The sequence below is a fragment of the Corvus hawaiiensis genome, chromosome 13, assembly GCF_020740725.1.
Source record: "Corvus hawaiiensis isolate bCorHaw1 chromosome 13, bCorHaw1.pri.cur, whole genome shotgun sequence".
Classification (NCBI taxonomy): domain Eukaryota; kingdom Metazoa; phylum Chordata; class Aves; order Passeriformes; family Corvidae; genus Corvus; species Corvus hawaiiensis.
Window position 1 is genome coordinate 5,781,499 of NC_063225.1, and position 12,564 is coordinate 5,794,062.

Sequence of the window (12,564 nt, forward strand, 5' to 3'; positions counted from 1 at the left end):
GCAGAAACATAAACCAGCTTTCTCTTAAGGTCTTTATGAAGGAGTACAGTCGTTCTGAGCTGAGGGCTGTGGTTGCTCCACCAAGTTCCCAAAGATTCAGATATGCTTTACACAAATCTCTGTGATTTGTGTCAGAACTGCTTGGTGCTTATAATCACGACTTTTTGAGTCCAAGTCCTTGAAGGGTGCCTTACAGAGGAACTTGGCAAAGAACCAGTGTCTGGGCACTGTGCCGAGCTGTTGGAACGTGTACCTGGGCCCTTTCCCAGAGGTGGCTCATGTCAGAGCTGGGAGAGAAGCCACAAGAAGTGAAGGGCTACCTACTTGGAGTCCAGGCAGAGATAAGAAACAGCCTGTTTACGTCTCAATTTTTTAAAATGATGTGGGACTGATTCTCCCTTTGTTTACCTGTACTTCACAGCAGTCCGTGATTGAAATCAATATCCTCCATTGACTTTGATGGATTTGCACTGGGGAGGAGGGACACTCCAGCCCTGTGCAGCCTGCCTATGCATTATCTTCTCTCTCTATGAGACAAATCTGTGAGAGAATGCCTTGCCAACCCTCCAGTGGCAGGGCTTTTTGATCTGGTCCTGCCCGATGCATGCGCTCTGCTCTGATCAGGTACATTGGGTAACTCTTCAGCACATTTGGTTCCCATCCAGGTTGTGATTGACTGCCTGACATGAAAGGCTCTCTGCCTGGTACTTACACGTTGTGGTGACAAGATTTTCGGTGTAAATTGTAAGCTTTGTTTATTTGGTTTTAATTGTGGCGGAGCAGCGGAGCTGTGCAGCATTTATTCTCAAGAGTTATTTCAGCAGTGCCGAGGAAGAAATGAATGAATCACATTGACTAAGTGAGAACTTTGCTACCTTTTTGTGGACAACTTATGTAGACAGAAAAGAGACAATTCTTTGGCATAAATTAGTTGTTACGGCAAATGACTCAGCCACTGCTGAAAAATGTCATTGTTGTTATCATTTATAAAGCGCTGTTGATGCAAATGAGGCTTTAGAAGCTTATGAAAATCAAGGCCATATCTACAAAGAGCCCAGGATCAGACCCAAATCAGGATACCCTAGAAACAGATCTAAAATAAGTCAGTTTTAAAACAGGGCTCGAACAGCAAGAGGGGCAAAAAATAGAGAAGAAGAAAAAGAGAGAAGAAATGCCATGATGTGAAAAAAGCAAAGGGAGGGAGGAGCTGGTGATGGAGAGGTGCAGGAAAGGACTTACCTTTAGGGAAAAGCAGGGTCACATGTGAGGGGGAAAAGAAAAATTTATAGAAAATTGATTTTTGTCATCCCAAGACAGGTCTTTTCTAGGCTAGAAGAGGAATCTTCTGATAAAGAGGGCAACTAAAGGGAAAATGCCTATAATTTTGCTCTATTCCATCAGCAAGCTGGATGTTTGCGAATTAATAGTCCAGGGTCAGTAAACCCACTAGAAATACAACAAGACAGACTGCTCACTATTTGGGAGTTTGAAAGAGGGAGATGTCAGGAATTAATTGAAATTAATTAATGTAACAATTGAAATTGGCCTGATGTAAATGATCCAGCATAAGTAGTTTTGCATTTTGCTCTAACCTAAGTACTGGCACTGCTCATGGTTTACTCTGTTTGGAGTTTTATTTGTCCATTTTCCTCCCACTGTAGTCCAATCTGTGTCCAATCATGTGCATGCAGGTTTCAAGAGTATTAGCAAACCATGGTTTTAAAGATGGTGGTTGTGATGGGAATTTGAAATGCAGAATTTACAGTGTCACTGAACTCATCTCTTCTTTGTCTGATGCCCAGGACTGATTTAGAAATGAGACAGTAATTGGAAAATTAGATTCGTGAAATGTACTTGCACAACTGCCCAATATCCGCTCATGTGATTGAAAAGTGGTGGTTATTCAAAACAAGGTGTTTTCATTGCACACAGTCTGTTACCAGCTCCATATGCTCTATGGGATTTGGAGGTTGAGTCGGGGTCTTTTTGCCTTGACCTTGCTGTAAGATAGAGAGACTGTAATATGAGAGTAAAAGATGGGAGAAGAGTCATCGAATCAGTGATGTAAGTGGAAAAGTTCTGGCTTTCCCTGGCTCTGTCACAAGAGCCAGTGCAGAAGTGACTCATTGGGACATGGTAGATTGATGAATGAGAAAAGCAGAATGAATCTTGTTCCTTCTTCTTCCCCTGTATCCCATGGCTGTGGTGGGTTCACAAGTTTAGCAAACTAGAGTGTGTTTGTGTCTAGGAGAGGGACAGACATGACCAAGGACACGTGGGAGTGGTGATGGGGGGGGAAGAAGTTTCTGGTTTCAGACAGCCACTTTTCTGACTAAGTTCACTTTAAGCACAGATCAGGTGAGCTGTCCTGCAAAAGGTTCAGAGGTGGTTAGGAAAGATCCCTTTGCACATCCAAAGCTGCCACCCTTCTGCCTTGGCTCTTCCAGAGAAAGGGAAACTTTCTGCTTTGGAGGCCATGTGTAAAAGTGGGTGCAGCATCCCAGGCTTACTCTTGCTAATGCTCTAATTTACCCACATGTTACCATCATGAAGCTAAAGCCCTGGGCCATTTCCAACCAGCTGCAGGTCAGGTGCTTTCTGATGTGGTTAATGGGCTATTCAGGACAACAGTGAAGGCAAAAGCTTGACACACCTTCCTTGTGTGTTAAATCTTGATGGACAAGAAGGAAGGTGGGGAATCTGCCTAACATTCCTTCTGTGTCATGCAGAAACATAGTGATCCCAAAAGGAAGACTGGCAGATGTTTCATTGTAAAGTGGAATTACTTCAGTGTCAGGAACTCACATCCTTCCTGCAGGTATAGCATGGCTTTGAATGAGTTTGCATCATGCTGTCAATTCTGCTTATTTTCCTGTCAGGTCTTGCTGTGGCTTCTGCAGAGGATCTTCTTATGAATTGTCTTGTTGTCTTGTTTTTATAAGTTAATGGTACAAGGGGAGGCAAAAAATAAAAAGAGTGGTACTTAGGGAGAGGCAGTTTGCATACACCTTGTCTACAGGGCTGACTGCAACACAGCCGAGACAGATTAGCACAGCACTGCCTGCCTAAAACAAATAAACACCAGCTGTTTATCAGACAGGGCTCGGCTTCCTCCAGGAGGAGGTAAACAGATTTATGCAGATGAACCTCTGAGGTGTCCTTGCAGCACAGCATCTTTCATGGCTATTTGGCCTTCCTCGTGAGTTACAGCCAGTATGGGCAAGCTCAGAGGTGCAAGGTGAGCACAATAACACCACCGGCCACACCGTGCCATGGGGGTTTGTCACTGCTTTGTGGTTAAAGCCCATATTTTATAGTGGGTTAGAATTAATCATAGTGCTGATCTCACCATGAAGGGAAGAGTTTGATCTAAACTTCACTATTGTAGGCCTGTAGCATGTGGAAAAGCAATTTATTATAACTCAGTTATTATTCCATTTGTGCCTAAAATACTATGAAGCGAAATTTATGGCTATTTGAGTTTGAGAGAAATTGTGATCAGCAAATGTACTTTTCTGATTCCACATTAAGATTGTCCGATTGCTGTCAAACTACTTAACTTCAAGACCCTTTTATTTTTATAACCACCCACATTTACTTTAAATCCAGAAGTGTTATACGAGTACACTACTGCAAAAGGATTGCTTCTCCCTCAATTTGACTCTATCTGCCACAATATCACATTTAATTCTTCGTATAAATTTTCCCTGAAACTTCTCAGGTGACTCTAATAACTCACTGTAAAATGTGGTCTCAAAGACAGATGGGATGCTATTTTAATAATGTAGACATAATTACACTGTTTGGATGCCAGCTCTCAGAAATGTCTGATCATTTATTAAGATGTTGTTGGGAGGAAAAATTTGGAGCTGAAATTTTTGGGCAAGACCCTGGAGAGTTTAGAAAGAGAGATTTGCCTCAGTTCTCATGGTGTTATTCATCAGAAGTGTAAAAACTCTGAAATAGTATTGCTGGTTTTTCTGAGACTATTTCTTTTTTGACTTCATCTTGCACCAAACAGGACAATCTGATTGCAATTGCTATATTTGTGAGTTTTAAAAATGTCCTTGGGCTCCTCTTACTACAAGATCATTCCTCACAGCTTTCTTGATTGCTGCTATTCGGGAGACCAAGAATGCAAATACGTGTTTTGTCAATACAGTAAGACCAAGGTAATGTAGTGATGAGTGCTATAGAAATGCTTGCCAAGACAAAGAGGATAAACCCCTTTTCCGCTACTCTATTAAGTAAATTGGTGCTGTTTGAGCTTTTCTTATTTTAGGACTTTCCTCACCCAAGTGCATCACTTTACATTTCAACACGTTATATCTCAGATTTCTCAAGGTACTCCTTAAACACTCAGCTAAACCAGGTGGAGAAGGCAAACTCCACATGTGATTTGTTCTCCCTGGCTGTCACTGCAGGTTTAAAACCAAAGTCATTTTTGATGTGCCTACCAACCTGTGCCTTAATGTAACTAATAATATTAATATCTGTAAGAAACAGTTTTCAGTCTATTGAACAATTAAGAAAGGTCAATGGGAATTCCCAGAGAGGTGTCTTTCATTACAAGGCCCATTGCTTGTGCGATCTCGCAGCATCCTTCTTCCCAAGCAAGCCGAGGGCCCAGAGATGGCAGCTCCATAAACCTGCCTCTGAGCTCCTAATTAAAAAGCTTAATTGCATGAAAGCCATTAGGATGCTTGTCTTGTATTGGACTTTTGATGCATTAAGTGGTGCCTATATTGTTGTGGGGCACGTGACCCCTCAGGTTGATACAGGTGCCTGCTCGGGCGCCTGGGTGGCAGGAGCTGGTGGCAGATTTTGATCAGTGTCAGTGATATGTCCCTGCAGCCAGTCTGAACCCCAGAGTTAGCCACTTCCACCTCCTTGATCCGCAGTGCCCCAAGGGAAATGCACGTAATCTAAGGGGTGCATACTTTTACAGCTCCTGTGGCACAAGGAAGAGATGGGAAAGGCTCAACTGTGGTCCAGTTTACGAGCAAACAGATTCAGGGTTATGAACATCCCAGGGTGATGTCCCATGTAACACCTCTGCTTGAGGAGACCTCTCATACACCAGCTTTTGCTCACTGGAGAAGAGTGCACAGCTCTCCACCGGCCTGCGATGACCATCAGGCTGAAGCTGGGAGTGGTCTGTGCTGCCACAGTTCTCAAGGGAGATGGAAATCTCCACTGAAGGACAGTTTATAGAGATGAAGTTTTGGATGCTGTGCCTCCAGAAAATGCTGTGGTGGCTGTGCATCTCTAACTGGTTCCACAGTTCATTCCAGGCATTCAAAAACCCAATTTTTGTATTGCTGAGGAGTTGTAGGGGTGCTGTGATGCCAGAAAGGTGCTTAGAGGTTTGGCAGCTGTGCCTTAGTGTTGTCCTCAGAAGAAAGGAAATTCTCCCAGCCACCAGTGACATTTAATCAGGACACAGGATCAGTGGATATCCCATAGTCACTTACCTGCCCCTGTAGGTGCCTGGTATCTGGACAGATTTAGCCCTTAAGAATGACCTGCTAGCTGAGCAAACCAATTTTCATTGGCCTCTGTACCTCTGGTAAATTAAAAGCTACTACTCTTCTGATTCTTCCTGAATCCTTGGTTGATATTCTCTGTCAGTCCTCGCTGTCAGTGGAAAGGATCGTTGAAACTGATGGGTTCAGTTCATCTGTTGTGCCAGTGATGGTATCCTGGGATGACCTTCTTTCTGAGGGAACAATCCTATGGGGGAAGGCTGCCGGGACAGGGTCCTGCTGCGGGGCAGTACTCGGCACTTCTGGCCAGGTCCTGCTCATGCCCTAAGGAACATGGGGGTCACTGGTCCTCTTCCTCCTGGGAATGCTTTGACTGGCCAAGCTTCAGCATCAGAAATCTGTCGTGTTTGAGTTTAATCCCAGTTGAAATGCAAAACTCAACAGGACCTTCTAATCTCACCTGGCCTTTCATCGGAAGGATATGACCTTTGCTACACCTCACAGGAGATGGATTATTTCCAGGATCATTCCAAAGAGATTCGTGTCTTTGTAGCAGAATTTGCCCAGAAGGTTCCTCTCCCTGAGGACAAGCTTGCCATGAGCTTGTCATGAGAACTGATAAACCTCAAATACTTTCCTCGCAGATGTTTTGCATGAGACTAACTCCATCCCAGAGATGGCTGCATTCTGTGGGTGGGTAAAAAGATCCCCATAGATATTTTTGTGAAGCGATTTCAGTTCCCTTGCAGCTTGCAAGAAAATTGAATTAGTTGTTTTCCATTCCCTGAATTAACCCTGATTCATTCTTCCCTCAACCCTCTCCCTCTTCCTCCCCTCCCTCCAACAGATGTCCAGCATATTAAGAGGAGAGACATCGTTTTGAAGAGGGAGCTGGGAGAAGGTGCCTTTGGGAAGGTGTTCTTGGCCGAGTGTTACAACCTCAGCCCCACCAACGACAAAATGCTGGTGGCAGTGAAGGTAAATCCCAAGGGCAAATGGCAGAGAGCAGGGCAGGGGCTGGTCAGTGAAGCAGTGAGCCTGTGTGGGAAAGGGAAGCAGGGGAGGGTTGGGGGCCATGGGTGGAGGTTTATCTGATGCTGGAGATTGTGGTAAATCCACTTAGTCACACAAAGTTTCAGTGTTTTGCTTCAAGGTTGTCTGTTCTCACCAACGCCAAAGCCTCCCTTCCTGCTGACACAGCCAGCAGACAGACAGGGAGGAGAGGCTGGTCTGGAAGCTGTGAACTCCCATGCAGCTGCAGCAGCGCCGTGTGGATCCACCTCCCTCCACCAGGCACTGGGGCCCTGCTCCTTCTGGATTTTATCTTTTTGTGTAACATGCAGAAGCTGAAACATAAAAAGGCCTCAGCAAAAATGAGCAATGAAAGCTAAGCACAATGAGCCAATTTTCTGGGATCAATTTGCTGCAAGATGGGCAAAGCAACTTGGCTCGGCTCCACTCTGCTCCTGCTTGCCTAGCCACAGGTCGCTCCTGTTTTGAGTATTTTAAGCCAACACGAGTTCAGCTTGGCTTGTGCTGTGCTGCTTGCATCCTTGTGGTATTCCTCGTGGGAGCTGTGCCCCATCAGTGTGGCTCTGGGCAGAGGAGAACACTCAGTGCAGATCTGTGCTCTCCTCTCAAGTGGCACCAGTTGGCAGAGACGCAGTTTAATCCCTTGGATTTAACCAATGCCTCCTAAGTCCTTGGAACAAGGTCTGCATTTGAACCGATGCTCTACAGGGAGAAAGGTTCCGGCACTCTCTCCAGAATGCTGGAGGCATTCAGCTACTTGTGGCTTGTTCTAATCACTGGCAGCTCAAGCCTCTTTTTTTTTTTTAGCTCAGATGTCCCCTTTTGCTCTGGCAGTGAAGTGCAAGATTGCACCTTTCACCTCTGAGACTGGTTAAAGCCAAGGACGCGAAGACACCCACAGGATTAATTGTTTGATTATAGGGCTGGTACCTGCCTATCAGTGTCAGCCATCCCCCAGCAAGCCTGGCTCCGGAGTCTCTTCTGAGTTTCATTTGCACGTAGGCAGAAACAGCATCTGAACTTGTTTCTGGTAATTGCTACTATGAGCTTACATCTCCAGAGTGCCTTTCATCCTCCAAGATCATACAGCTCCAGCTCTGGAGCAGGGCCCTGGAATCTGGCTTCTTGCCAGCTCTGGGAGTGGCAGGGAAAAAAATCCCTCTAATTTGGGCCACATTATAAGTCTGAGGGGAAAAAAAAAAGAAAAAAAAAACAGGAATAGAGGCTTTACATATTAAGTTGAGATTTGGCTGCAATTCCTGAAGATCTCTTGTCCCCAGCTGAGACTGAGAACTACCTCCCCAGTCACTGCAGCTCAGGGCAGCAGCAGGACACGCTGGTTAAGGGCAACTGAGTCCACAGCCCAGAGCCTGCCTCTGCCCTGCTCTCAGGGACTCTCCCAGGGCTGAAGGAATGGCTGTGTTACTTGCTCACTTAAATGGACTCAGATTTTTAGCAGATCTAAAGGTTGCAGCCCCGCAGATAAGCCGAGTTTTGATGTGAAGGCATGGACAAGCTTCCTGTTTTATTCAGCTTGCTTCTAAAAGCATCCTAAGAAATGCACAAACACTATATCCAGCAGAGTGTTAAGGTGACAAAGTCAAGTACTAGAAATGCTGGAGTGGCTGTATTCAGGGCACGTCCTCTGAGCACCTATTTTTCATTTCTCTGTGGCTGCTCCATTGTGGTGATCACTCCTGTGCTGGAACCTCCCTCGGGGTGAGTGTACCCCTTTTCACAGCCTCCCAGCAAGTTACTGGGGTTGTGTCATCCCCTTTTGCAGAGGGCAGATGCAGAAGCAGGAAAACTGAGCTGAAGAGATCTGCTTTAGGTGGAGGATGGAGTTACCAACCTCTCTTTGCAGCCCCGTGGACAGCAGGTACCTGCCTCAGAGTGAGCCCTGCTGCAGCAATAAACACATGGTGCTTGTGGAGACCTGGCCCTGATGCTGCATACGAGGGGATTTTCCAGATAATATTGAAATGACTGGCACTTCATGACGACAGCTGCAACCTGCAGATGCTCAGGGACTTGCCAGAAGTTATGGAGGCACAAAAAAATATACCCCAAGCCTTCCTGGGAGAGGCATTCCACTTGTTTTACTGAGACATCCCTTCTCTTTCTTTGGTCCTGGTCTTCTTTCTCTCTTCTATCCCTTCCAGCTCCTGTTGCCCTCATTTCTAAATGCTTGGCTGTGCAACATTAGTAATGGGGAGGGAGTTAATTACTGGTTTTGGTGTGTGATATCAACAAACTTGCAATCTTAACACCTTATACAAATGGTTGTGTGTGAAGGAGAGGAAACCTAAACTCACTGCAGCTTGAAATATTATGTGCAACTACAGGAAAAAGGGGGAGAAAAGAGTGATGGGGAAGGGACTATTTCCCTGCAGAAAAATAGGGTGGCATCAACATTATGAAGATATTAAATGACTAAAAGTAATTGGGTTCCTGAGGATGATGTATCCTGGGATGGATGCTTTGCCATCTGCACCATGTAACTAAAATTCATCTAAATACCTCTAGTCAAGCTAACCCAAAGGGCAAAGAATTAAAATAGATTTATGCCATGTGAGTAGCAGTCTGGGGGCAGAACCAGATGAGGCAGTGTCCTAAGGCCAGGGAAAAGCCTCACAGCAGATCTGCTCCAAGGGGAAAAGCACCTTTTCTGGAGGAGTCTCTGCAGGCAGCAGCTCCAGGGGCCAGCCCAGGTGCAGTAACAGAGTGCTGGGCCCTGTCCTCCAGGCAAAGCTCTCTGATGTTTAACATCCCTTTTTGCACATAAATTGTAGCCTGCAGCTGCTCAGGCCACTCTGCTGTCTGCATGGGGAGATTCAAGGCACGCGGAAAGGGGGCAGGTATATTTGTGTGTAGGTAAGGGGAGCTTACCCCCACAAGGGAGTGTCCCCCACCTCTAAAGGGGAACTGGTGCACATCAGACCAACACAGGATAAGTGGAACAAGTTTCCTTGAGTGCTTTTCAGCTCTTGTTAGGCTGCCCAGTTAAAGCCAGAACTGGTCCTAAATAGTCCTGGCATGTGGAGGATGTGGAGAATATGACTGAGAACCAGCAACTCAGAACCAGCCTCTTCATTTTCTTAATTGTTTGCAAAGACTGTGCTGATTCTTGTGGCCATTTCATCTTGTCAAATGGTCTGGACTTAAACTCTTTCATCAAGCTCTCTCCCTTGATACCCTGAGATGACAACAAGCTGCTTTCAAACTATGCTTTCTCCAATGCAACTGCACAATAATGCACAGACAAGCCAGAACCCAGCCCTGGAGAATCCTCCCTTAGCATCAGCTGCAGCCACAGCAACATCTTCATGGCAACTCTGCAATGTCAGGCTGGTCCACACCACCTGCAAGCTGCCTTGCAATGGCAAAGTGGCATTCTCAAATTGTGGAAGATGAGATATTCTCAATAAGGATACTGATTTCAGCATCAGTCTGCCAGGGGAGCTGCTATAAACAGCGGGGAATAAAAACATGATTTTAAAAATTATGAGAAAAGACTTGACAGTGTCCTTCTTCAGAGGCAGTTTGAAAAATCCACACAATAACTGCACAGCCAGGCAAATCCATCTTCTGAATAAAGGCAGTGTAGTCAGCTATTTCAAAATAAAAGACAGATAGCAAGGACTGTCTGGCTCAGGAATTTAATAATAATGAGATATGAAGCCATTCACCCCTAGGTCACCAGTATAAATTCTGCCCAAGCTGGGAATAATTGGAAGCTATTACCCTCTGAGGCATGTTTGCTGCTGCCTAGGAAATGAGTTGGGGAACCCACTGGGACAGCAACTACAGGAATGAAACACTAATGTGATGCCACCAGCCCTTCCAGTACAACTGGGCCAGTGGTTCCTCTCCCTTCCCTTCCTCATCAGCTCCTCTGAGATGCTGTGACCCCTTTATTCTGGCTTTTTCCCCACCTGAGCCCACTCTGTGCATGTCTGCATCCCTTATTCCAGGCTCTGAAGGACCCCACGTTGGCAGCCCGCAAGGATTTCCAGCGGGAGGCAGAGCTGCTCACCAACCTGCAGCACGAGCACATCGTCAAGTTTTACGGCGTGTGCGGTGACGGCGACCCGCTCATCATGGTCTTCGAGTACATGAAGCACGGTGACCTCAACAAGTTCCTGAGGTATGTGGGAATGAGGGCACAGGAGGTGCTGTGGGGCTGTCCCACAGCTTTGGTGGAACTTGTTCTAGCTCAGTGGTGCACCGATGGCATCATTATTCAGTGGGCTGAGTAGTGAGAGATTGTTGTTCCAAGGGCAGCTTGGAGGAGATGATGGTCCTCACCAGATTTAGGGCTTTATTAGCCTTATCCTGACATTTCCTCTTAGATGGTCTCAGGAGCTGTGGAAACCAGGGTTTTTTTCTCCCACTTCAGCAAGTTGGAAGCTGCAGGAAGCGTGGCTGTGATCCTTCTCTGTCCTGTGGGGATGGAAGGACATGAAGACACAGCTGTCAGAAGCTCTGAGTCCTGTACACCCCCCAAAGCCACGTCCTGCTGAAGCAGGAAGGCCACTTGCCATCACCCCCTCAGTCACTGAGCTCCTGCTTCAACAGCACAAGAACCAAAATATTCCTTGGAGAAGTTTGTTGGTGTCCTTGATCTGGTTTGTATCCTGGGCATTTACTGGTCACTGGTTCTCATTCCTGCATTCAGAAAGGACCTGAGAAATGCTGGAGGAGTCTCAGGCAGTGCCTGTGGGGTCCACCCCTGATCCCTGGTCCCTAACCTGTGGCACCAGGCTACTCATGAAGTCAGGCAAGGCCTGAAGAAGTGCTGTAATTACCTTCCCTGTCTCTAGAGAGATGCAAATTGCCAGAGCCCCCAGTGCCCCCCATCATCATTCAACTGTTTCATCAGCCTGAGGCAGATAATTTGTGTGCTCTGTATCCACCAGCAGCAAGGGCCAGGGAGCAGCTGTGGGAGGATGTTTATGGTGCTCTTTTGCCACAAAACAGAAATTCCACTCTGAAACCTGCGTGCAAGTGGAGTGGTACTTACTTCTTGAAATAATTAGTAGTTTTATTTCCCAATATTTAGAAAATTGGACCCTTGATATTTTCCTGTTTTGACTGCTAAGAGTGAATATGATTGCAGGAGGAACAAGAATCTCGTGCATGGCAGGTGTAGATCTGAGGTTGGGATACACTCAGTGAGTATTTTTGTACCAACACAGTTTCTGCCATCAGCATGAAACCATGAGCTGAGCTGAAAGGGTGTTTTAGCCCAGACTGGTGATGCAGTGTTAAGGACAGTGCCTCAGCCTTGTGACCGAAGGCAGACAGTCTGAAAAAGAGAGCGAGAGATGCTGTTCTTCAAGTGCTTCACAAAGAAAGACTCAAAATTGACCCATCCTTTTTCCTGGCACAACCAGCAACTTTATTCCTTTAGAGGAGTCAGATATTAGAGCTGAGGAACAACTTCTCTCACTGCTCTAGTTGACCTCCCAAAGAGTATAGTGCAAAACAGGCTCTTTCAGAAAGGTGTCTTGTGCCCACTGCCAATGCCTGATGGAATTGCTTCACCCAGCAGTGTGTTCCTAAGGCTGATACCCCTCACTCCCTTGTCCCAACCCTTTCTTAGGACATGTCTGAGAAACACTCATGCCCGAAGAAATTAATCTCCAGTCTCACTGGAAAAGAAAACTCATTGTATTATCTTTGGCCTTTATGAAGGAAAAGAAACTTTCCCAGGTGTATGGTCCCTGGGATTGCAGCTTCTCATCTTCCAGCTGTGTTTAGCTGCCAGCTTCTCCTTCCTGTGCAGCCTTTCCCTGCATGCTGGAATGTGGTAGGCAGTGAAAACCCTTTGTGTCCCAAAGGAAGATGACTTTGGGGACTATGGGAGCTTAGACCTTGCAAACAGGCACCTTAAATGGCCAAGGGGTCATATGGAAAGAGAGTTTGGGCTTAGGTAAGGTGTCTGCTGGAGGGGAGTGGGGGCTCCAAGGGGGTCAGGGAGGGTTGGTGAGGCAGAGCTGCTTGGAATCCGTCAGCAAGCAGCAGATTTTATTGTGGAATAATT

At 46.2% G+C, this 12,564-nt stretch overlaps 1 protein-coding gene across 3 annotated transcripts in view; it reads left to right on the forward strand.

The window, feature by feature from the left end:
- Positions 1-12,564, forward strand: part of NTRK3 (neurotrophic receptor tyrosine kinase 3) — a 219,031-nt gene that overhangs the window by 158,938 nt on the left and 47,529 nt on the right. For all 3 annotated transcript variants that reach the window (XM_048317172.1, XM_048317173.1, XM_048317174.1), the window contains 2 exons: positions 6,334-6,464; positions 10,493-10,665. In XM_048317172.1, the coding sequence (XP_048173129.1) occupies positions 6,334-6,464; positions 10,493-10,665 (304 nt within the window). The remainder of the gene's footprint in view (positions 1-6,333; positions 6,465-10,492; positions 10,666-12,564) is intronic.